General features: G+C 52.3%; 2 protein-coding genes across 6 annotated transcripts in view; both read right to left on the bottom strand.

Annotated features, from left to right (window-relative positions):
- The window catches only part of Rasa2 (RAS p21 protein activator 2), a 120,782-nt gene extending 97,271 nt beyond the window's left edge, over window positions 1-23,511 (bottom strand). For all 4 annotated transcript variants that reach the window (XM_070005539.1, XM_070005538.1, XM_070005540.1 and 1 more), the window contains exon 1: window positions 23,425-23,511. The gene's annotated coding sequence lies outside the window, so the exon portion shown is untranslated. The remainder of the gene's footprint in view (window positions 1-23,424) is intronic.
- On the bottom strand, window positions 907-23,513 carry Zbtb38 (zinc finger and BTB domain containing 38). Of its 2 annotated transcripts, none has more exons than XM_070005535.1 (2): window positions 23,425-23,513; window positions 907-7,129 (listed from the first exon to the last, which is right to left on the bottom strand). In XM_070005535.1, the coding sequence occupies exon 2, from the start codon at window positions 7,127-7,129 to the stop codon at window positions 3,509-3,511; it is 3,621 nt and encodes a 1,206-aa protein (XP_069861636.1). In that variant the 5' UTR covers window positions 23,425-23,513; the 3' UTR covers window positions 907-3,508. The 2 variants fall into 2 exon arrangements, with proteins under 2 accessions (XP_069861636.1, XP_069861637.1); XM_070005536.1 differs by lacking the exon at window positions 23,425-23,513 and adding an exon at window positions 12,637-13,180.
- Between the last annotated feature and the right edge of the window lie 736 nt (window positions 23,514-24,249).

Below are 24,249 nucleotides of genomic sequence, written 5' to 3'. Positions count from 1 at the left end.
AGAATCTGTAGATTACAAAACAAATATATCAAAATCATAGTATGAAGGTAATTTAGAAATTTTAACTTGACATCAAGGAACTATTACATTTATTTATAATTCGTTTAGGGGTCTTCAGCTTGAAACCCTCCTGCCTCTGCCACTTGAGTGCCAGGACTATCGGCATGCACAACCTGACTATTGATTTTCAAGGCTTGATGAGCGACCACCCACCCAGTCTCTCACTTCAGCTCTGTGACTTATTATACCCATTTGAATCCTGATGATCAGCTAAGGTTAGGAACCTACATGTGATGACAGAATAGATTTTTTTTTTCCCCTCTGTGAAAAATTACTAGCTGAAAGTGTAATTTCATTCCATCGTCAAACACAAGCAAGGTAAAAACTCTTTAGAACTGGTTTGCTAGGGCAATCTCCTTAGCAATGAGAGAACCAGGAGTCAGATAAAGCAGAGCCTACAGGAAGGCCTTTCTCAGGCCTGCTGCAGAACAGGGGTGGAATCCTGGCTGTGCAACCTTTTCAGAATCTCAACAAAATGTAGATGGTTAAGATCCACCTCAGGATGGGGGCTGAGACACTGCGAGAAGACACTGACCACACCGACAAGCTATCGACATTTTCAACGCCATCTCTTCCCCGTGGCTGAGCAGAACAGAATACGTCCCAGCAAGGGTTTCACTCTAGTGTGCATAGGATGGGGCTTAGTCCAAACACTCCATTTCTGGAAGCCATCTAACATCTCCTATTCCGCTTTTTAAAAATGCCACAATCCATCTGTGCCCCACCCACGCACATAAGCAGGTACCATGAGGCGTAAACGAGAACGGACGTGCTGAGTGGTGTGCGTGCGTAAGGAAGCTACGACGCGGGGACGGAAGAATGCACGTGAAGACATTTAAAAGAGACTTCGGGTAGGAATAAGCTATTTTAATCAAGCAAAAAAAAAAAAACAAATTTGTGTTTGTTATTTCTAAAAATAAAATTAGACTCTTCCAACCCTTAACACATCTGCATTTCATAATATCTTCTGATCCAAATACAGATGTCAACGTGGCAAATGACAATATATCTTGTACGGCATACAGTATGTTCACTTGCTTACACTTACTTTAATTCTACTTGATCATTATATACTCGATGCAGACTTAGAACATCACTCGTAAGTTTCACAATTAACAAACAGACAAAAAAAAAATGTGACCAGGTTGTCTTAAAATGGCTCTGCTATAAATTGTATAGAATATACAGAATTACAAAGTCAAGTATTTATTTTTTATCAAAATATACACCCCTCCCTGAAACTAACACAAGCTATCGACATTTTAAATGAAGAATACAATTATAGAAAATATTTGCAAAATTATTTTTTTTCATGTATAAATATTCTGCCATATTTACTTTGGTCTAGAATTATCAGCATACAAGTCCACTTAAAAAATATCCACATATAAGGGGTGTGAGACTCACTACATATAATAATTTCATATCTGTAGTTAAATCAAAAATAACTAAAATACGTATTTGATGATCCTAACAGAGATCAAACGAATTAGTGGATCACATTATTTATTTGACATTCTGATGATCAAATGTGATTTTTCATAAGCCCTCTGTGACCATCTCCTTAACAAGCCCAGGCAGGTTCTACGGGCATTACATATATACAACGTATACAGTTGAATTCGCTTGCATTTTCCCCACCTTTCTCTACTATATAATACTGCGTGTAAGTGAAAGTAGGTGAGCAGAAGATAAATGCGAGTACAATACTGGGGTTTACTTAACAGCCAAGTTCTACAGTATAAGAAGGTCAACTCGAATCGCGTCCTTCCTCTTCTGGGTCTCTCTTCGGTTTTCTGCCCACCTGGCTCCACAGTCTTCTGCACAGAGCAATCACATGATCACTGGGAGAAACCAAAGTCCTTTGTCCTTCGAGCGACTTCTGTGACGGCAACCTTCCGTCCTTGGGTGGCCTGGGTTTTTTTATTTTTTTCATCTATTGAATGTGCCAATGTGAACAGCGCCAGCCGCCCCTGAACACCAAGTTCAGCTCATCTTGGCCATGGGAGGGGGGGGGGGAGGGGGTTAGAGACGGATTCCCTCCTTCCTCTTCCTGCCGTTCTCATGGGAAAGAAGCATCTTGTGTTTTCAGCTCTCCAGGAACTTAGTCCCTACGACCGAGTATCCGTAGGGCGATTCAAGTTTTTGAGCCGATATCCATCACGTGGGTCAGTAGGAGAGAGCGTCAGAAAATGTTAAGTTTTTAAATTAACTGTAAATTTTTAATGAGGTATGGGGGGGAGGGTTGGATGTCTGCAAATGTGAAGACAAAACATCTGGCTTTGTTGATCTATTTCCGAGTCCCTGAAGTAGGGGGTGAGAGGCCTCCCCGCCCGCTGAGGCCAGGAAGACTGTTACCAGCTCTCGTCCTGCTGTCCTTCTGTCTGTCCGAGACGCATGGGCCGCAAAATCTCCCAGAAGGCTTAGTGATGGCAGGGATAGGGCGGTGGCTTCCAACAGTCTGGGATTCCACCACCGCAGGGGTGGGAGACATCAGGTTTATCTGAACCCTCGAGTCTGTCTGGAAGACTGTAGAAATTTTTGGAAGAACGGAACCCTTCTTTATTCTCTGAGGTGAGGCCACTGCCAAGTATTATTCGGCCCCGGTACACTCTGGGAAGGCTTTCTCCCGTATGTAAGGCATGACCTAAGCTTTCCGTGGATTTGAGTCGACCAAGTTCTCTTAACAGCCCGGCCCTACTTCGAGACAAAAGCGTGGCCCCCCCATCAGGAAGCACGGGTGGGCTCTGAAGTCACCCTCAAAGCGCGCGCTGTGGACTTGTACACCAGTTCTCATTGTTTGCAGATCTATTGCTCAGTGTAAGTCTCTACAGTTAAGAGTCACAGAGATTAGTATATGTATTTTACAAGGTTGGTGTGGCAGAAAAATACAGTTCAAGGTGATGGTGGATGTCCTACTTTAGGTTTACACATGACTCACACAGTCTCAGTGAAAACTGCCAAGGGTCTCATAGGTATCCATTTCATTTCGACAGATTTTAATGCTGCAGAAGCTGGATGTTGGGATGAATTCTGTTGTAGCTCATCTACCTATGTTAACGTACTTCGAGGAGGCCATCTTCACTAAGTCTGACCCTTATTTTCTCCAGTGACTAAAGACAGTTCGGAAGCCCGGTCCCCGTCAGCGCTGGCTGGGTGTTAAATGAGGCTGAACTGGGCTCTTTCCCCCCGGCCCCGGCCCCGGGCCCCGGCCCCGGCTTTCCCCTCCGCTCGCTCGGGGCTGAAATGAATGCTGACACCCCCGGAGTGGACGCGTAGGATCCTTTCTTCTGGAGTTTTCACCGATGAGACTTAAAAAAAGGAAAGAAAAGAAAGGAAGGGAGGAAGGAAGAACCTTTTCACTCCTTCATGATGATTTACACGAACAGGACCGACACCCCCCAAAAACCTAAGAGCAGCCCCGCGCGGCCGGCCGGGCCCGGCTCCCTCAGGGGCCGCCGCCCAGCCCCGCCGGCCCGCCGTCCTCGGGGCCCGGGCCCTCGGCGCCGGGGTCGCCCGTCTTCTCGGGCTTGGCCGCGCCCTTGAACAGGTGCTTCTTCTGGTGCATGCCGAGCGCGGCGGCCGTCTTGCAGATCTTGGGGCACTGGAAGCAGGCGAAGCCCTTGCCGTCGTGCTCGCGCACGTGCCTGCGCTCGTGGTTGCGCTTGGTGGACAGGTACAGGAAGCCCTGCAGGCAGAACTGGCAGTGGTAGCGCTTCTCGCCGGTGTGGATCCGCTCGTGGATCTTGAGGGTCTCGTTCAGGGTGAAGGCCTTGCCGCAGAACCGGCAGACGAACTCCTTGAGGCCCAGGTGGATGCGCGCGTGCTTCTGCAGGTTGCCCTGCATGGAGAAGCGGCGGCCGCAGGTCGGGCACGGGTAGGGCTTCTCGCCGGTGTGGCAGCGCATGTGCATGCGCAGCGTGGACGGGCTCTGGAACTGCTTGGCGCACAGCTCGCAGGCGTGGGGCCGGGGCGCGGCGTGCTGGTGGGGCCGCCCGGGGCCGCCGCCCGCCGCCGCCGCCGCCCGGTCCCCGTTGCACAGCTCGCACTGCAGCTTGGGCATCTCCTTGGCCTCCTCCTCCTCCTCGTCCTCCTCCCCCCGGGAGGCCGGCCGCTCCGCGGCGGGCCTGGCCGGGGCGCGGTCCAGCTCGGCCGGGGACGCGCGGCCGCCGCCCGGGCTCTTGGGCCCGCGCTCCTTGCGCCAGTGCATCTTCCTCATCTTCCGCAGCTGCCGCGACTTCTTCTTGGGCTTGTAGTTGTAGTACGGGCGCCACGGCTTGTCGGTGGAGTCCTGGTCGCTGGCGTCCTCGAAGGCCTCGGCGGGCTCGGCGGGCTCGGCGGCGGGGCCGGGCCCCGGGGCGCCGTCCCCCGGCGCGGCCGGCTGGGCCCCGGGCCCCGGCGGCTCCGGCTCCGGCTCGGGCTCCGGGCGCGCGGCGTGCCGGGCCCTCCTCCCCCGCCGGTAGAACAGCGTGGAGCCCAGGATGCGCCTCTTCACCACGGCCTCGTTCCCGATCTTCACGGTGATCTGGCACAGCGGCGCCACGTCGCTGTCGGCCGAGGGCCCGGGCAGCGCGGGCTTGGCGATGTAGGTCTCGGTCTTGCCGGGCTTCCCGCCGGCGTCCGCGGCGGCTCTGCCCGCCGCCCCTCCGGGCTCCGCCGCGGCCTCGGGCTCCCCGGCCGCCGCGGCCCCCTCGCCGGCCGCCGCGGGTCTCCTCTTCTCCTTGGGGGCCTTGGGGCGGCCGGCCGGCCGGGCCGCCTTCTCCCCCTCGGCCTGGCCGTCGTCTCTCGGGGGCCGGCCGGCGGCGGGCTCGGCGGGCGGCGGCGCGGCGGGGCGGCCGCTGCCCACGGCGGCCACGGCCTTGCCGTGCACGATCACGGAGGAGAAGCGGCGGCCGTGCACGATGACCGACGGCGCCGAGCCCCCGTAGCTGATCACCGACGCCGCCTGGTCCGGCGCGTCGGGCCCCACGGCCTTCTCGGCGGAGGACACCGAGGCTTCGGCCGGGTAGAAGCCCGTGTCCAGGTCGGCCTTGGGCGGCTCTGCCCCCCAGCCGGGGCCCTCGGCCTTCTGCCTGTCGGTGGAGGTGGCGGTGTCCCGGCCCGCGGGCCTCCCCGGCGGGGCCGGGTCGGGGCAGGCGGCGAAGGCGCCGGCCCTGCCCGGGAAGCCGGGCGGCGGGGCCTCGGCGGGGCGCGCGCTCTGCGCGGCCGAGGGGCCGGGGCCCGCGGCCGGCGGCCGGGGCTCGGGCGCGCCGTCGAAGGGGGAGCCGCGGAAGCTCTTGAGCGGGGCCCGCTTGCACTTCATGGGCAGCAGCCTGTAGAGTTTGTACGGGTACACGGTGGGCTTCAGGCCGCCGTTGGCCGTCTTCTTGTTGATGGAGAGCCTGTGGTCGATGGCGTGGAAAGACTTCTGGTGGTTCTTCAGGATGTAGTAGGTCATGAAGGTCTCCAGACAGAAGATGCACTGGTAGCGCCTCTCCCCTGTGTGCCAGATCTCGTGCCGCGTCCTGTACTCGGCCAGCGCGAACACTTTGTTGCAGTAGTGGCAAGGGTACGTCCTCCTCCACGAGTGGACGTTGGCGTGCCTCCGGAGGCTGGACAGGGTCACGTAGCTCCGTTTGCACACCACGCAGCTGTACAGCATCTGCCCGTTCACGAACTTGACCATGTGGTCCGTGTCCGGCAGGGCGCCGCCGGCCCCGGCCAGCTCACCGGTCCTGCGCTGGGGCAGCAAGCTTTCTGGGCTGGCGAAGGATCCCCCATTCTGTCCTATGGTGGGATACTTTTCTAAAAAACCGGGGTCTTCCCCAGCGGCGGGCAGCTGGCCGGACCTCATGCAGATGTGCTCGTGGCGGTCCAGCCTGTTGAGCGTGGTGAACTGCTTGTTGCAGTATCTGCACACGGGGGGCTCCCGGGTGGGCCTGTGAAGCTGCATGTGGGCGCTGAGCAGGGTGCTGCTGTCGAAGGACTGGGAACAGCAGCTGCAGCTGTAGATGAGCGGTGGAACCTCAGCGGCAGGTGGCCCAGCCCCGTCGGGGAAGGGATGCACGGCGGCAGCAGCAGCGGCGGCGGCAGCGGCAGCGGCGGCAGCGGCAGCAGCAGCTGCAGCATCTTCGCGGGACGGAGGAATGTCTTCCTTGTCGGGGGACTTGGCCCGAGGGAGGGCTGCGGCGGGCTGCGGACTCCTCTCTCGGTCAGCCTGGGGGCTGGTTACTGGAGGGGCTGCGAGGTTTTCTGGGGTCGAGTCAGAATCCTGGGGTATGGAGAGTTTCTTTGGCTTTGGGCATGCGTTCGGTTGGGTGGCGGGGGCTTCGCTGTCTTCCCTGCCCGCCCTGTCTGGTGAGCTGCGGTCCTGTTCCCTCCCGGGCTGACTCCGGTAAGGCTCAGGGATGGAGGACACGGCGTACGAGTGCTCGGCCAGCGTGCGCACGGGCTCCGCCTCGTGGCACACATCTGTGCGCTCCAGGCAGAGGCTGGCCGTCCTCATGGAGTCGGACATCTTTTTGAAGCTGGCCCTCAAGTCCAGCGGGGAAAACATGCTATTGCTGTTCTCCGTCTCGATGATGGAGAACGCATTGGTGATCCTCGGCCCGTTGGTGGCGGCCGGCTCTTCCTGCCGCCTCTCGTTCTTCTCCTCTTTCACTGTGCCCTTCTCGGTGATGCAGAACACGTAAGGGCTGGGGGAACTGGCGAAGCTGCGGTCGGTGAGGTCCTCCAGGAACGCGATGCCCAGCTTTCGCCCGGCGGCCGCCAGGTCCGTGACCGTCTCCTGTGTCCTGACCACCACCGTGGAGCTGTAGATGTAATTGAGGATTTCCGTGAACACCTCGGCCTTGAGGTCATCCAGCTCCAGGACATGGCTGGAGATGCAGATGGTGTGACTCCAGAAGATGTTCTTGAAATACAGGCTGGAGGCGGCCAGGACATTGCTGTGGGCCTTGAACTTGGTGTCTTCCACGATGATGGTGACGTCACACAAGATGCCCCGGATGCGCTGCTCGTTCAGGATGGAGAGTACCGTGTCGCTGTGGACATCATCTTTGAGGTCCCTGGAGAGGGACATGACTGTCATCTGAAACGAGAGGAGAGACATGGTGAGCGGCCCTTCCGCCAGCAGCTTCCTCGTTTCTAGGCTATGGGTGATTTCAGAGGAGGTCTTTTCTCTGGGGTGTGGGGACAGGAATACTTGGGGTTTTGTCTCATTCTGTTGTTGGTTCTTCCTGGGACTCGGAGTCAAACGTTAGAAGCTAAAACTGTCGTCCTCGCCCAGGGGCTGTGGCTCAAGGCTGTTGGAGTTGGAAAGGCTCCGGAATGCTTTCCCCTGCGCTCTCCAAAGCTGTGGCGAGGTACACAGGTCCAAACTCAGGGGTGGGGGTTCTTGTCACCCCAATGGGAAGGGGAGGTCTCACCACTGCTCAGGGCTGCTGCTTGGAATCTAGAATTAAGCGGCTCCTGGTCCTTCCACAAGCCTCCTGTTTGTATTCTACTTTTTCTTTCTCGTTTTATCTTCGTTTCGTGGGGCCTTAAGGGTGGGAGCCAGGGCCAGCCTCTACCAGGAACTGGCACCCCTCGCCCCTCCCGATTTCAACCAACGGCCCTGATGATCATACCCCAACATACAACGGAAGAGTCTTTATTTATTTATTTATTTATTTAATTTATTTATTTATTGTCGGTCATGGGGCTTGAACTCTGGGCCTGGGCGCTGTCCCTCAGCTCTTCAGCTCAAGGAGAACGTTCTACCACTTGAGCCACAGCGCCACTTCCAGTTTTCTGGGAGTTAATTAGAGATGAGAGTCTCATGGACTTTCCTGCCTGGGCTGGCTTTGAACTGCGATCCTCAGCTCTCAGCCTCCTGAGTAGCTAGGATGATAGGCGTGAGCCACCGGCGCCCAGCTTTAGAAGAGCAATTTTTACAAGTTTCTCTGAAGTGATGCGTCAGTGTGAGAAGCGGCTGGCACGGAAGGGGGCTGTCACTCGGGAGAGTCACAGTCTGTGTCAGGGGGACACCCTGCTGTCCGCGCTAGCGGCCCTGGAGGGGTCCATCCCGTTCCAGGTCTGAAGCCGGAGCAGACTGGACTTTTCAAAAACAACCCTGTGAGGTGCTGAGGTGAGGGGAAAAGGTGTGGGGAGAGGTTACACAGGTGGGTACCTCATGGCAGCCAGGAAGGGGGAGGAGCAAGTGCTCTGTCTCTTTCCCCTGGTATTCCAGGCATTTCCTGGTATTCCTGGGCCCCGGGCCCCGGCCTGTGGGGGAGTGCAGCCCCCCTTCAGGGCAGTCTCCCCGTGTGGCGTGTGGCGGCGGCTACTCTCTGAAAGCAGACACTCCCAGATGTGATGTGTGCTTCACTCACCTCTGAGGTACTGCTTCATCACTTCAGCTTGACAAGCTGAAACTGTACAACTGGCACGTTCTACACACACACACACACACACACACACACACACACACACACACACACACACACACACACACACACACACACACACACACACGCCTACGGCTGACTGGGAGACCATGCTGTTCTTTCCAGACTGTGAGCCTGGGCCAGAATCCTAACTGACCCTCCAGTTTGGACAACCAAAGCCACGGCTTTCGAAAAACATGGCACCCAGCAACAGCCACAAAATGAACACCTGACCGTGTGTACCACCACTAATGGCTCCTCCCTGAGATTAAGAATGAAACCACCCATCGTCCACAGGACCGACAGACTTTCTGCTGTCCGGGATGGACTGTCTCCAGAAAGCTACAGGTTCTGATAGACTAAAAACTGCCAGTGATGCTTTCTCCCCAGCACCGGAGTACAGCCATTTAGCTTGAGGCGTTTATTCCGTTGGAAGGGCCAGAGGGTCACACAAAAGAACCTCTTTGTACCTTTTTCTAAAGTTGCTATTATAAGCCAGCCCATTATGCTATTTAGCGTCTTTTATCCAAGCATCCGTCTGGTAAATTCTTGTATCATATTCAGGCACAGGGAAGAATTGCCTTTCTGCTAACAAACCCTTCATTTCAGATCCAGAGAACGATGCATTCACTACATTTCCCTTTCAGCTCTGCAGAACACGGAGTGGTGAATTAACTGTCACCAATTGTTGTGGCCGTTCATGGCCTGGTTCCTGGAGTGACTGTCTCTCGTTTTCTTTATCTTATGGTATGGTGGATACTGAAATTTTTATCTCAATTCTATAAAAATATTTATTCAACAGTAGAAAGCGGTCTTCTTTGAGATCAATGCTGACCCTGCCCCCCACATTTTGGGACAGGAGGGATGTCCGAACCCTGCCCTTCCCTGGGAAGCTTTAGCCCAGTTCAGTAACGGATTTCCCCTCTCTCCACTCGCACTGTAGGGGTGAGATCCAGATCCCACAGACACATCTGTACCTCATCTTTCCCTTGAAAGGACACACGGGCAGACACTGAAGAGTCTTCTTCCTCACCCGTTCTCAGGAGGTTTGTGATCAACCAATCAGAAGCAGGTCTAAGGGCTGACTCTAAAAACCTAGGGCCACAGGGACCCTAAAACTGCCCTCAGAGGCTTGCAGGGACTTGAGGAAAATAGAATATATCCAGGAAACACTCCATCAGGCCTGCTGGGAGGGGTCGGGTGTGGGAGGGGCGTGGCTTAGGGAGTGGGCGGTTCCCTCCTTTACTGCTGGAGGTTGGTACTCTTTCTAAGAGAGGGATGGGTGGAACCCAACTTTGCAGACAGCAACAGAGGGAGAAAAGGGAATCTGGGGAGCGAGAAAGGCAAAGTTTCGAGCCCTGAAGGAGTTTATAATCTCAGAGCCAATACAGTGACTTCAACTGAAGAATACAAACCGGCAAAGTGTCCAGGCACTGAATCCTGTAAAAGATGCCATTTAATGACTTAAAAAACGAATTAACATGCAACCAATCCTACAGCGGGGTTTCACTGTGACATTTCCACACACGTAGACTATGTCTTCAACCAAACCTCCCCTATCATCTCCCGCTTCTTAGGGCAGTTTCAACAGGTTTCATTGTTGTATTTTCACAGGTGCACATAAACTACCTTGACCATCCATCCTCCTCGCTGGCCCTCCCCCCACTTCCCCTGGCACCCCACTCCCACCCCCACGAGAGCTGGCTGCGCTTTCCTGACATCCGTTTTCTTTTTCGGCATGTATTAACTGTACCAAGGGGCTTCACCATGGCGTTCCAGACATGCGTATGTCATGTGCCTTTTCTTTCCTGCTTTAAGAGCTACTGGAGCGTTAAGCCTCTTCACACACACACACACACACACACACACACGCCTCTCTCGTCGAACCGCACACTGGTCCTAAATCACCAGGTGTTGTCGCCGATCTCAGAGGATGCTATACTCTGTGTCTCATGGCAGCCATACCCTACGTGTCTAATAAAAACCACACGTCATGTGTCTAATAAAAGCCCAAGTCCAGGAATCTGAAGCGAAGGGAGAAATGAGTTTAGTCTGCAGAACAGCTGTGGCTCCTACGGGTAACAGGGTATATGTAATCCCCAAAGGGGTTATTTGAAATCAATAGTTTTTTCTGCCGGTCCTGGGGCTTGAACTCAAGGCCTGGGCACTGACATCGAGCCTCTCTGTGCTCAAGGCTGGAGCTCTACCACTTGAGCCACGGTGCCACTTCCAGCCTTTTCTGTGTATGTGGTATTGAGGAATCGAAGCCAGGGCTTCATGAATGCAGGGCACGCACTCTACCACTAAGCTACATTCTTGGCCTGAAACCATGTTTGAAGATCTGTCTAACAAAACGTTGAGCTCCTCTAATATTTGGAAATCAATGCATCATCTTGAAAAGCAGTAAGACCCGGCACCAGCGGGGTGGCCGCCTGTCTGGCAAGGACTGGCACGGAGTCGCTGTGCGCACTATGTGCACCGAGCACCAGCGGCGGTCTCTGGAGCACGGCGGGCAGCCCTCTGGCAAGCTCAGTAGGTGCCGCCGCCGGCAAGGACAGGAAGTGAGGGGCCCTGGCCAGGAGCCCTCCTGGACCCATGGTTTCAGCTGTCCCCAAATGAAAACTGACGTGTCCTTCTCACCCAGACTGGTTTTCTTCTGTTCTAACATTCAAGCAACCTTCGCCGCCACCTTTCTTCACAGAGTGACTTAAAACAGAAGTCACAGGAGTTCCTGACTATGGAAAGCCCACATCAGATTAAAAGAAAAAGAAACCTAACTTTGAAAGGAGATTTAATTTACATGCTACTTTCTTGTTTTCTCAAAAGGAAGCTGTGTGCAGTAAGTTCACTATTCTTAGTAGTATTACCGAGCTGGGATAGATAAGCATGGAAAAGACTAACAAAAATTTTCTAGACAAGAAAAAGTTTAACGAGCTGGTAACTTGAAACACACAGGAGGCCTGGTTTCAGTTACAGAACTGAGGAGCGCGGTTCAAAGCCAGCCTAGGCAGGGAAGCCCGTGAGATTCTTATCTCCAGAAAACCAGAAGTGGAGCTGTGGTTCAAAGTGGTAGAGCACCAGCTCCAAGCAGAAGAGCTCAGGGACAGCACCCAGGCCCTAAGTTCAAACCCTACAACCAACCAACAACAACCCACAGATACAGTTGCTAACCAGTAAGACCGTATTCGCAAGGATTCTTAAAGAATCGCTGTCTCCAAGAAATCATTTTATTTTATTCACTAGGGTAAGTTGTTGATAGGCCTAAAAGGACGAAAGAGAAAGCGAGTGCAAGTGTGGCAAAAACCCAAAGTGGGAGTCCTGGAGAGGGAGTCTGACCAGAGAGCTGGTTGAGAAGAGACCAGGGCAGCCACGCCCACCACAGGACACACCCATATAGCTGTCCCTCCTTTTCCAAGCCTGAAGCCATTGCTATCTCCCGAGCCTGAGCTGGGAAGGCCGGTGGAGACCGGACGCTGCCTGCCGTACTCGGGTGAGAGTCATTCTCCAGTCTGTACGGAGGCTAGCGCCGCTTCAGTCCTTGTTTTCCGGGTCTCAGGACTACTCGCCCGGATGCCCAGCCATCCCCCGCGCAGCCATCCACGCAGCCATCCTCTCCTCCTCCTCTGCCTCTGCCTCCCCAGGGCGCTGCCGTTAGCTAGGCCCACAGTTCACACTTTCTGGATCAGAACTGGAAAGCAGGGAAACGATTTTTTTTTGCCCAAGAACTGACCGATAACTTCTCGCTTGACTAACTCTTCATCCCCTTTGATGAGTGAGGGCCACCTCACTGCGATATACAGCAAGTATAAAAAAAATAAACAGTCTTCACAGAAACACTGTGCCTGTATTCTGAACTCCTTTGTAGGTGTGTTTTTTTTTTTCCATCAGGAGATCTTTAGGCCGTGAGAAAGGAGCGAAGCAACCCTTTCCAGCATGCCCCGCCCTACTCTTCCATGGCTCAAGTGAACCCCGTTTTTCCTAAGTCCTCTGATCAGAGGGGCAGGCCAGGTGCCCTCTTCCCGGCATTTATCAGTCCACTCCGTTCCTGAGATAAATAATAAAGGTGAAAAGATGGAACGACTTTCTCCTCTCTGCTGCAAGGCGTCTTCTATAAAAAGAAACTTCGATAAACCCTGACTAAAAAAAGAACGTGCTGTGTTAGGATACCGACCTGCAGTCCTGCAAAAGCCCAGTCCGCAGCCCCTACCAGGCCAGTGCGGGGCCCGCGCGGATCCCCGAGGCCCCGTGCGGGTTTGCTGACAAAGGACGTCTCTCTGCAGGAACGGGCTCCACCATCCCACACACCACCCTGCAGCGCACTTGCTCAGTCATATTGGGCGTCTACGTCAGACCTCACGTGATGGGCTGTTAGAAACAGACACGTCAGATCTCGACAACAGATTACAAAACAGAAGCCCTTTAGAGCTCTGAGCCGTGTCTATGGAAAAGGAAAAAAAAAATCCTCTCCATTTGGTCTAAAGGCAGCTCCCAAGGGACACAGATGGGCTGCATTCTATGCAACTTCCCAGCAGAGGAGCCATCGGATTTTGAGGTGGCACGGCGTGACAAGGGGAGTTTGGTTTTTCAGTGGAATTCGGCTGCTGCGGGAGGAGGCCGGGGGAGCTACGCTCCCGTATGGGGAAAAAGGTGAAAGTGGTCTCCGGCTAGCAGCGGGGTGTGCAGACTGTGAGAACCGGGACTGTCAGATTGGTGAACAATGCAGTTGGTGTTTTAGGTGGCTAGTTTGGAAGGAGGATGGAGTGGGGGAGTGGGGGGGAGAGGCCTGAGGTTTCTTTTCCTCTTCTGGAAACTCAGCAGGGTTTCAGAGTGGACTGCATGCTTTGCCCAGACACCTGCTTGCTGGGGAAACGCACAGACACCCCGGTGTCCTGGTGTCCCAATACCGGGGCCACTGCAAAGGCAAACACCAGCTCTTCCTCCTCATCCTAACAACCAATGGCAAAGTGGAAATGGCGGGGGCCTGTGCTTGCGTGGCTGAGCCATGGCACCAGGCATATAAACTCTGCAGAAAGCTCGGAATCTAAAACCAGCGACGTTCAGACAACATCAGAGTTCAGGGACAGAGCGTCTGGGCAGACCTGCCCTTGCACCCTCAGCCTGTGAGCTGGCCCGTGACCTCATGACTTACCAAGAAGCGGGATGCGGCATCTTTTGCTTATGATGGGTCTGCTGTCAGCAGTCTCTCTAAAGGTTAGAGTGACACCACCCGTTGCTCCCGCAAATTCAGCAGACCCACACTCTGACTTCACTCACTTAGCAGGAAGGAAAGTTTGCAAATGTTGACAGCCACCGGCCGGGCCCCCTACCACCCACATCCGTACGCCTGGCCGAGGTCACTGAGCCGCAACACAAAGTCAGGCAGGCCACTCGAAAACAAAGCTCCTGCCAGGCACAGCAGCGCAGGCCTGTAGATGGCAGTGGCTGGTGCCGGGGGCGGGAGGATCACCATTTTGAGGCCAGCCAGGATGCTAGCCCCGGAGACCCCGTCACAAACAAGCCCTCAACCTTTCCATTTCAAGTTCAGGAACACCAATATATAATGGAGAACCAAAGTGTTTTTGTGTTTTTTTTTTTCTCTCTCTCTCTCTTTCTTGGTTGCAGATAGTAAATTGCACATGAATTAGAAACCAAACTACCAGAAGCTGGTAACCATCACCCCTGCCTGCTCCCCAGAGTGTAGCTGGCAAGATCAGAGGCTGGGGCTATGTGCAGGGTGGAGGTGATGTGGGTGGGCTCATCTGGGAGCGGCCTTTGCCCTGCTGGGCGGGCCTGTGCCTCCCGCCAGAGGGCCGAAGGTACCACATGGTTTACGAGGTGGCTCTGAAGTGAACATTCAAGAGAAATTCAGTATTTTCGACTTTCAATCCGTTTTTCTTGAAAAAAACGCCAACTCTGAAGCAATATACAACAGCACTTACAAGCCAGGTGCTGGCAGCTCACCTTTGTAATCCTATCTACTCAGGAGTCTGAGACCCGGAGGATCGCTGTTCGGAGTGAAGCCTGGTGGATAAATCTGAAGGACGCCAACCAAACAGCAAGTTAGCCAGCAAAATGCTGGACTGGAGGCATGGCTCAAGTGGTAGAGTGCCAGTGTGAGCAAGAAACCCAAGCAAGACTATGAGGTTCTGAGTTTGAGCCCTAGTACTGGTGCATGCACTCATGCACGCGTGCGCACACATACACACAAATGTAAGTGAATACAGTACCCTCAAACATATTAACCACTTTAGCTTTTATCTTTGTCTACTTTTGTTTTAAGGTACTTACCAAATGCCTACCAGGCACAATTTACTGAGTGTAACAGGGAAGGAAATGGTGGCAAGATGAAAACTACTAATTGAGGAGAACAGAGTGACCCCCCAAAGCGCCGTCTAAGGTAAGGCTCTGCTGAAGGACAGCTAGCATGAGGTAGATGGCATTCAGTCCAGCAATGTCCTAGAGCCTGACCTTGGGGTCAGATGGTCCTGCTCCGTCATGACCTTGAGTCAGTCTCTTTGACTGTGTGCCTCAGTTTTTCCATCTGCCCATGGCGCTCAGAACACCGGCATCTACTAGGGTGATGCACGGGCTACATGGCACCTCCTAAACTGAGCCCTGTGAGCCCGGGAATTCTCAGCTGCGGACGTCAGCATGGCGGGTCAGGGAAATGGGAGATCTTCGAGGGGCGAGGTCAATGTCCTCATTCACTGTGTGCCCGGGACCCCCACAGCCCTACAGAGTGCTCGATTAACCCACAGGAGCTCACCAGCCACCCGTGCTCCCAAAGAAGACAGAAGCGGAGACACCACGGCCATTTAGTGACAAACATCAAAGTGGTTTTTTTTTTCTTTTCTTTCTTTAGAGACAGAGGTAGCATTTCTCCTAAGCCTATGCAAAAAGGTACGAACCATTTAAATAAAAATCTCTCATGGTGACTTTATTAGCTGTTCTGGTAAAAAAAAAAAAGTCTAGTGGGAAAAGCCAAAATAATCTGTTTATGACACATATTTAGACCACTGGTAAATTTCCATTTTTGTGTTCTTTTCACCTTATGTTAGAGGGCTACTAAAATTTGGCTCTAACTTTAGGGATAAAAACAAAGCTAGGGTATTGGGTGCTTACCAGGTGATATGTCTGTTTTAGATGGGAACATTCTTTTTCTTTTTTCAAATTCTTTTTTTTTTTTTGCCAGTCGTGGACCTGAACTCTGGGCCTGGGCGCTGTCCCTTAGCTCTTCAGCTCAAGGCAAGCGCTCTACCGCTTGAACCACAGCGCCACTTCTGGCTTTTTCTGTTTATGTGGTGCTGAGGAATCGAACCCAGGGCCTCACGCATGCAAGGCAAGCACTCTACCACTGAGCCACCTTCCCAGCCCTCTTTTTTCATATTCTTTATTGTGATTAAGTGGTTACATAATTTCCCAAATGTGGAATAGTGATGCTTAGTTAAGTCACAAACACATTCTAACTTTCCTGGGGCAAATTGTCTATCACGGTCTATAACATTTATGAGTTCTATGAGCTTTGCAATACAGTTATTTCTTCCACATTGGGTGATATGTACATTTCTTTTGTTTTGCATAGCATCAGCTGTTCCCTCTTTCCCACTTGTTCCCTCCCTCCCATCGCTGCCATTGAGATGCTTAGTTCATTTTGGTCAATGTCCAGTGCAGCTGATGGGTCCCGCTGTTCTGATTCCCTCTAGTTCTGTGTCGTCCTCCGTTTCCCTCCGGTGCACATATATACCATATACGTGATCAGCAGCATGGAGTTATTTAGTAGTGATTTGACCAGATAAGTGGAAGTTTTTTGTTTCTTAAGTCTTGTTAATTTTGTCATATCACCTTACATTTTGGATTTAACATCCACTTATCAGGAAGACCATGTGCCGTTTGACTCTTTGCTCTTAGCTAGGAACATTCTTTTTCAACATTCTGCCCCAGAATGTATGTCTCTCTCCCCCTCTCCGTCTCTACCCCTCCTTTTCCCTAGCAATGAGGTTTGAATTCAGAGCTTGAGCGGTATCCTTGAGCTTTTCCCCACTCATGGCTGGCACTCTACCACTAGAGCCACAAATCTATTTCCGGCTTTTTGCAGAGAAGAGTTTCACAGACTTTCCCATCAGGGCTGGCTTTGTATTGGGATCCTCAGATCCTGAGTAGCTGGGATTACAGGCATGAGCCACAGGGCACCTTTCCTTACGGGCTCCTGGAAGACTGTATCTGCTCCTTTCTCTTTGTGTTGTTGGGAATGGCCTAAAAGACCAAGGTGTCAACTCCTTGGAACCACTCTGTGATCTCTGGCTCAAGTCACCTGCTTATGGGTGACAATGCAAAATTGTGACCAGTTGCGATCTCTCCACCCAGTTGTTTCCATAAACTGGACAAGATTGGTTCTCTAAACGTTCTTCTCCATTTCCTCCCTGTCCTAAATCGCTCCACAGGTTTGTCCCTCTCAGGCTCCAACCTCATCCTTATGCCCTGCCCTGCCGTGGAGTTCCAACAGTCTGTGATTATCTCAGGGCCTGCAGACCAACCACTCCCTTCCCGACTCCAACTACTCCCAAAGTTCCACTGCACCCGTACTCAGAACAAGAACAGGAGCAGTGGCTTTATTCCCGTCAGTCCCGGACCATTTATCCATCACGGTCATACCACCTCCCATCTCGGGCCACCTCGTGCACTTGGAAAATAATGCTTCCATTTCAGAGAAGGAACAATCAAGCCAAAGCTGAGTGCTGCATGGCTCAACATCAACCAGGGGGAATGAAAGCCCTGGTCTTGTGATTTAGGGCCTTAGACGCACTATTCACAGGCATCAGGGGAAAGCTCTTCGTATGAACAGTTATCCTGGTTAGTGGCTGTCTTATCCTGCCTGCGTTGCCTGTGGAGCCCCGAGCCCGTCACTTGCAGGAATTGCAGCGGGACGCAGTGGGTACAGAGCCATACCTTGGCTTCCTCCGTAGCCCAGCACAGGGTCACAGTAGTCTGAGTGGACAGTGTCATGTTCCACTTCTGTGTCACACAAATAGGACCAGGCCAGGAGGTGGGGTACAGGAGTGGAGTCCGTCCACCAGGGCTTCCAAACGAGAAGACAGCACAATCCGGCAAACCCACCAAGATTCCCAGCCCCACCCGGAGCCCTCACCAGCCCATGAACAGAGGTAGTCAGTGCTAGGAAGCTGGGCTCTGCTCTGGAACTGTTATGGGGACCCAAGCCGGCCCCTTCAGGCCGGAGAACGGTGAAGGTCCGTCATTCTTGGGGACTGGCTTGGCTGGAGGAGGCTGCTGGGCTCTCTGCCCTCACCCCCCACACCACGGACAGCAGCAGCCTCCCACCCGCCTCAGATACCACCCGGGCCTGGGCGCTTTGCTTTACCAGGCATGCACTTTGCCTGCATGCGGGCTTCTTCGTCCCAGATCCCAGAACCCCCTCCGCGTGTGCGGCCGGAAGGCACGGCTGGCAGCGCTGTGACCGCTGGAGGGAGGCCAGCAGGACCGGGAGAGACACCACTTCCTGGGGTTCAGGGGAGCCGATGATTGACTGTCAGAGCTGCCTACCAGACAGGGTGAAGGAGAGAGGCACAGGGCTCTCTCCTACCACAGAAAGGCCAAAGAAACGGGCTCACCAATGGAAGCGTGATTTAGATGGAACGTGGTTGGGAGCAGAGGACAGAAAAGGAACGGGCCGGGTTCCACTCAGCAGTTTCCAATTCCCCCCTCACAGTAATTTAATGGAAAGGGGATATAGGTCGCTGATGGGACAATAATTTCCCTGCTCACTTGTGGAGTTACCTGTGGTTTACAAATAAAAAAACTGTATATATGTGTGTGTGTGCGCGCACACACACACTCAGAATGGAAAAGGAAAAATTCCCAAAGAAATCTCAAATCCACCACAGAGAAAACCTACACAATGCTGGTTAGGAAGAGGATGTTTTAAATATACGTGTCTAGAATAGACGGCTTGAGAGCTAGCTTTCATTTTAGAAAACAAATGCTCCTGAGAAGCGGGGGGGGGGGGGGGGGGGGGCAAGCCGGCCTCTCAGCTCCGCTCTCAGAAAATGGCCACTGGGTCAGGAGGCTGCACAGCCAGACCCGGGCCTTGAAGCCCGCGGGGCACACACACATCTCCCTACTTTTCACACAGCAACTATCTGTAGACACACACAGAACCTTCTTTTTCCACCAGTACCGTAAATCGTGCCTGCAGAGTTATCTGTTCGCTGACTACAACAAGGATTAATCATTAGAAGTTTCATTATTCTCTCTGAGCGAGGAGGGAAAACTACGTCGTTTTTAATGTAAGGTAGCTGCTGGTTGGAAAAAAGACTCTTATTTAAACTTCATAAAAGGAAGAAAGGGAAAAAGAAAGAAAGAAAGGCCTTGATAAGTGTTTCTTAAAATAGCAAGGAGACAAATCATCTTACCAGAAACTCATTATAAATAGAAAGCCTTAAAATAGATTATTCAAATGTGGCAAAAAGCTCTTAATTAGCCACCTGAAAATGTCCAAAACAAAAACAAATATGGAGAAATTAAACGTTTAAGACAGCAGGGTCAGAAGTTGACTTAGAAGTGCATTTCCCTTTAGGAAAACCATGTCGTGCAGGTTTTATGACACAGACTTCCATGCAAAACCCCACCTTATAGGGTGGTGGCCGAAGATACCCCAGAACTGCAAGGAACAGGAACAGGGAAAGGTCAGGGTTTGCCCTGCAGGTGGGCGGGGTCTCCAACTTCTTGGTAAAACCCCAGCCAAGGCTTCACGACCCGTGTCAGCTACAGCGGCGTCTGCAATCTACCCTGAGTGTCTCTGCTCTCTCAACGTGGTCCTTCCTCTCCTCCCTTCAAAGCCAAAGGAAGGGAGGAGATGGCACAGGGGTGTGGGTCGGTAACAGGTGTGACTCTGGGAGTTCAGCCTCTTCTGCCGGTGAGCATCTAACACAGCACTGAGGCCCTCAACGGAGGCCCTGAGCTCGGGCCAGGAACACCAAGACAGAACACACACACTAACACACGGCGAGCAAGCTTTTAGAAAGGAAATCCTCATTTGCCTCTGGGTGCCAATCACCCTCCCCTCAGAGCTGGCTGGCTATCTGCAGGCTCACCCCAAAACGCACCAGGGGTTGGGAGTCCATTCTGAACGCATGTACTTGGCTTTGCTTTTCGGAATCGGTGATCTTATTACCTAATTGGAACCATCCCTAAAAATAGTCAGATGTTGTTCTAACACGTGAAGGGGGGTTGGGGGGGGGGGAGAAAGAACCACCAATAAAACAGGCCTAGAAATAACATCCAACTCACAAAACAGGAAGTAGCAGCCCACATCTGCCTCACCTTGTACAAGCACCTGCCTCTCTGGACTGGTGCACTGAGAACATCCTTGCGGGACTTCACATGGCCCATGGACTGCTGACATGAGGGTGCTCTGGGTTGGATGCACACGTGTGTGACCCACACAGGGGTGTGTGTGTGTGTGTGTGTGTAAATGGAACGTCACTGGTTTTGATGGTACTGGGGTTTGAACTCAGGGCTTCACGCTTGCTAGATAGGCCTTTGACTGCTGTTTTTTTTTTTTTTTTTTTTAATGGTTATGTTTAAGACAGGGTCTTATTTCCTGCCATGGTGTGTGTGTACCTGGACCACAATCCTATGGTGGCTGGGATGGCAGGAGAATGGCACCATACTCAGTATTTTTTCCCACTGAGATGGAGTCTCTCTGACTTCTCTGTTCTGAGTGGCCCTGAACCTCAATCCTCTCGATCTCAGCCTCCCAAGTGGCTAGGATGACAGGCATGAGCCATTGCTCGCTCTTCTCATTATTAAGTGACAGCATAGCATAGTAGTTTTGTTTTTAAATAAATTTAAGAGAGGAAAAATGCTTTTATCATCGGCAGTTGTGGGAATAAAAGCCAAGGCTTCACATATGTCAGACAAAGGCTCTTCCAAATGAGCTATACCCCTAGTTCACAGAAAAAAAAATTTTTTTTTTTAAATAGGGAAACAGCCTGTTTTAAATTGCCTCTCCCAGCTTAAAACGGCGTTTTCTGGACTATCTTAAGGGGAAAGACCTGAGTGTGCCAGTTCTGCCTCCTGTTGCCTACTGTGTGCTTGGTCAGCTTTCTCCAAACCCATGTTCCAGCCCCTTCCAGCTTCAGTGTTGCTGCTCCCTCCCACCCTCCCTGCTGCAGCAGCCTGGGGAGGCAGCCCCTCGCGGGGGAGAAGGGGCGCGCTGCGGTCTGTGACTTGAGCAGGTCCTGACTTCTGGACTGTGAAGACACTGGTTGGGTGGGTTTACTTCCAAGGTTCTTTGTGGCCATAAACTCTGAGAATCCCACCTCTGTTCCCGCGCCCATTTTGTCATCTGTTGACTGATTCTAAGGATGTTCATTTCTCCCCAAGTGGATAAATGGATAAATGCTGCCACCACCACCACCACCACCCCCCACCCCCGCCTTCCTTAAATTCAGTTTCCTTGCACATCTGGGATTAAGACTCAGGCTTTTGACCTTTCCCTAAATCTACCTCTGCAGGGGGTCTGGTCTCGGCCCCAGCCCCTGGATTTAAGCAACAAGCAGCGACTGAGTGCCTCTGGGTAATCCCTAAGGAGTGTTTCGACACACCTCCACTGGGCACATTTACCCAGCACAGCCACGGTGACCACCACTCTGCGGGGCAGCAGCTGATGGATCCTGGCGCGGAAATCCACCAGGGTTCCCATACTCAAAAGCTTGCGGCAGCACACTGACAGCACATGGGGACAGGGTGCAAAGTTGTGGGGGATAGGGGGGGTCCTTGCTGGGATGCCATAAATATTCACAGGACAAATTCCAGCCAGTGTGCACTTTATCTCTGGCTTGCTTCTTCTCAAAAAAAAAAAAAAAATTCCCAAGTTGCAGTAACATCAGGAATGAGAGCTTATCCTGTACTGAGCTCACCGTGCGGATGTGGAGACAGTGGGCAGGCCGCTGCAGGGGCGAGAGCCAGATCTGCACAAACATGGCTGCATGCCGTCCACCATCCTGAATGCGCTCAGCCACGCGTGGCCCGCCTGTCCCTTCTTTTCCTCAGAGGACTGCAGGGGGCTTCCACCGGGCCTCCCTGCCTCTCCTCCCGAGCTCCCCAAGCCAGGCACAGGAGCGGGCTCTTAAATCACAGCCATGCCGCTTCCCTATCCCAATGCCTTTGATGACACCCACTGGGGAACACAGTCTGATTTCCTAGGCATTTAAGAGCAGTCCTGTTCAGTTCTGAGCGCTCTCCAGTGTGATTCTAGGAGGACCCCTGCGTGGACCCATTCTAACTCGGGTGGACTCCACCCTTCCCTATACACTCTCCACACTGTTCACCTCCCTTTATTCCTTCTATTTTCAATGAGCACAAAGCACAATGCCTTCTTTTTGCATTCACTGAGTGGATATTTCTGTACATTTTCTATTTTCAACCGCATATCTGAGAGGAAGGGGCCAGCTTTTTACTGTTCTCCAGTCTGGTTAGCATGGTGCCATGCTTCTAGTAGGTGCTCAGTCACTGTTAGCTATGTAACACAGAACGGCTGAAGTTTACAGGGTCATAAGCAACATCTCATTTGCCCTTATTTAGGACGTAAGTTATTACCAGAAGCGCTCAGATCTTAAAATCTGATATCAACTGCTTAGTGCAATTGACAGAACAATCTCCAACTTTCTATTTTATAAGCCAAACAAAAGTATTTCTTCAATTGCTTTACTGTGTTCTACAAAGCTAAAAGAGGAGAGTATTTCTGCATCAAAGAAAGCCCTTGGGTCTTAATTGCTTTTTTTTCTCCTCTGCTTGTGGTTTAAGTATACAAATACCAAGGCCTCCAGAGGCAATATTAATGAAAAAAATATAAGAGAATTATAAATATTTAATATTTTGAAAATGGCTTTCCTATACATCTACCTGGAAGCTCCCAGAATCAGACTCCAACATCTTTGGAGCTGATATTCTTAACATTTGAACAACAGAAAAATTGCTAACAGTTGAATAAATAATCCCTTGCTAAGAGACTGAATATGACCAATACAATTGTTAAAACACAATAATCAGTTTCAGTGCCAAGCTCAATAAACAATTGCTGAGTGGAAAACAAAGGAATTCAGAGAAGACACTACTATTGTTGTTAAGTCAAAAGCCTACATATAACAGATGGGTGGGAGCAGATGTGAGAAGAAATGAACTGGACGGAGAGAAAAAAAGCCCTGAAATGACCGCGACCCTACTCCGTTTCTGAGACCGTGGCTATCTATCGGCAGGACTGCTGGAGAAGCAGGGACAGGCGCGGGGGTGGAGCTGGAGGCCTGGTCCACTGGACCCTGTCTCTTTGGAGTTGAGCTTGGTGGCTAGGTAGACAGAAATCGCTCCATAAATACGGGTTGAGAGGCAAGCACCTCGAGACCTGTCTCCATTTTCGCATTTCGGTCTTCCTCATCTATCGCTCACTGGTGCTGAGTAGTAATACATTACAAGCCCTTTCACATGCTGCCAGAGAGCACCAGGGGCGGCCATGCTAGACACAACAGCGGTGGTTACTGGGACTTTGTGTGGAGCGCATGCTCAGTGACTTGCACTGCGCTTACCCCACAGCTGGCAGGGGCTGGCTGCCTGACCCAGCAACTGCACCCACATCCCAGCCTCGCTTCAATCCCAAGCCTGAAGTCATGTATCCAGCTAAGAGTTATGTATCCAGCTAAGAGACGCCAGAGGTGTATGACGAGGTTAGGTCTAAAGCTCCCATAGCTGGCATGAGACACCAGATCCTGAGGAGGTCGTGGGAGATACTTATATGGCTCTCTTGAGAGCCTTTGTAACCCCCAAACTTGGTGGATCACTATCATAAATCCCATGCTTTTTTGGGGGGGCAGTCCCCCAAGTCACCCCAAGCAATAGTTTCTTTTATTTCATGTAGACTAAAAATTAGAGACATGAATTTAGTTACCTCAGTTAGGCCAGACCCGCCTTAAGAGTTCGATTCCGTGCTTTGAAAGAAATCACTTGGAAATCCTCAGTTCTGACTCCTCCATCATCTCCACAACACGATCTAGAAAATGAAAAAGGTGCACGGAGCTCATGTGACTGGCTGCTGGATTTCGTGTTCTGGCATATTACTGTCATCAGCATATATGGAAGACCTGCGGTAAGTTGAGGCCTGCCTCCTGCAGACCAGGGCCATCTCCAGCGCCTGGCCCCAGCCCCAGCGGCTCTGAGAGATCACAGTGTGACCTGCGCAAGGTCCCACCACTGCCCCTCAAACCCCTCCAAGGTCACACCACTGCCCCTCAAACCTGGATACAACTGAGTGAAAAGCCTGGGCAGGCAACCAGCAAGTCTCAGCTCCTAAAGTTGATTTGTTTTTAATTGTGTTATCTAAACGGAAAGCCAAAAGTTTCACTAAACAATCCTCGTCCTGTGTGCGACGCGTGCTTTTTCCCTTTTTTTCCTGTCCTTTTCCCTTGTACTATATATTCTCGACCTTTAAACAAAAGCAGCCGGCGGTAACCCACGGATGGACTCCACCACGAAGGGGCCCAGCTCTTGGAGGAACACTACCAGGAGTCTTTCGCTACCAGTTTTCCTGACGCCACGACCGCTCCCCTGTCCTCTTGGGCCGTGAGAACCCGAGGGGGCAGCTGAGCCTCACAACCGGGGAGGGGTCTTCAACGTGTGCACCCCCAGATGGGATGGCCACTTAGGCCCGGGCGCAGGGGCGAGGGGCGCTCCCCACGGCAGACCTCGGGGCCTATGAGCCCCTCTGCAGAGTGGG

The sequence above is a fragment of the Dipodomys merriami genome, unplaced genomic scaffold (genome assembly GCF_024711535.1).
Source record: "Dipodomys merriami isolate MVZ:Mamm:240054 unplaced genomic scaffold, mDipMer1.0.p SCAF_68, whole genome shotgun sequence".
NCBI classification, from domain to species: domain Eukaryota; kingdom Metazoa; phylum Chordata; class Mammalia; order Rodentia; family Heteromyidae; genus Dipodomys; species Dipodomys merriami.
This window is presented reverse-complemented; position numbering and strand designations above follow the sequence as displayed.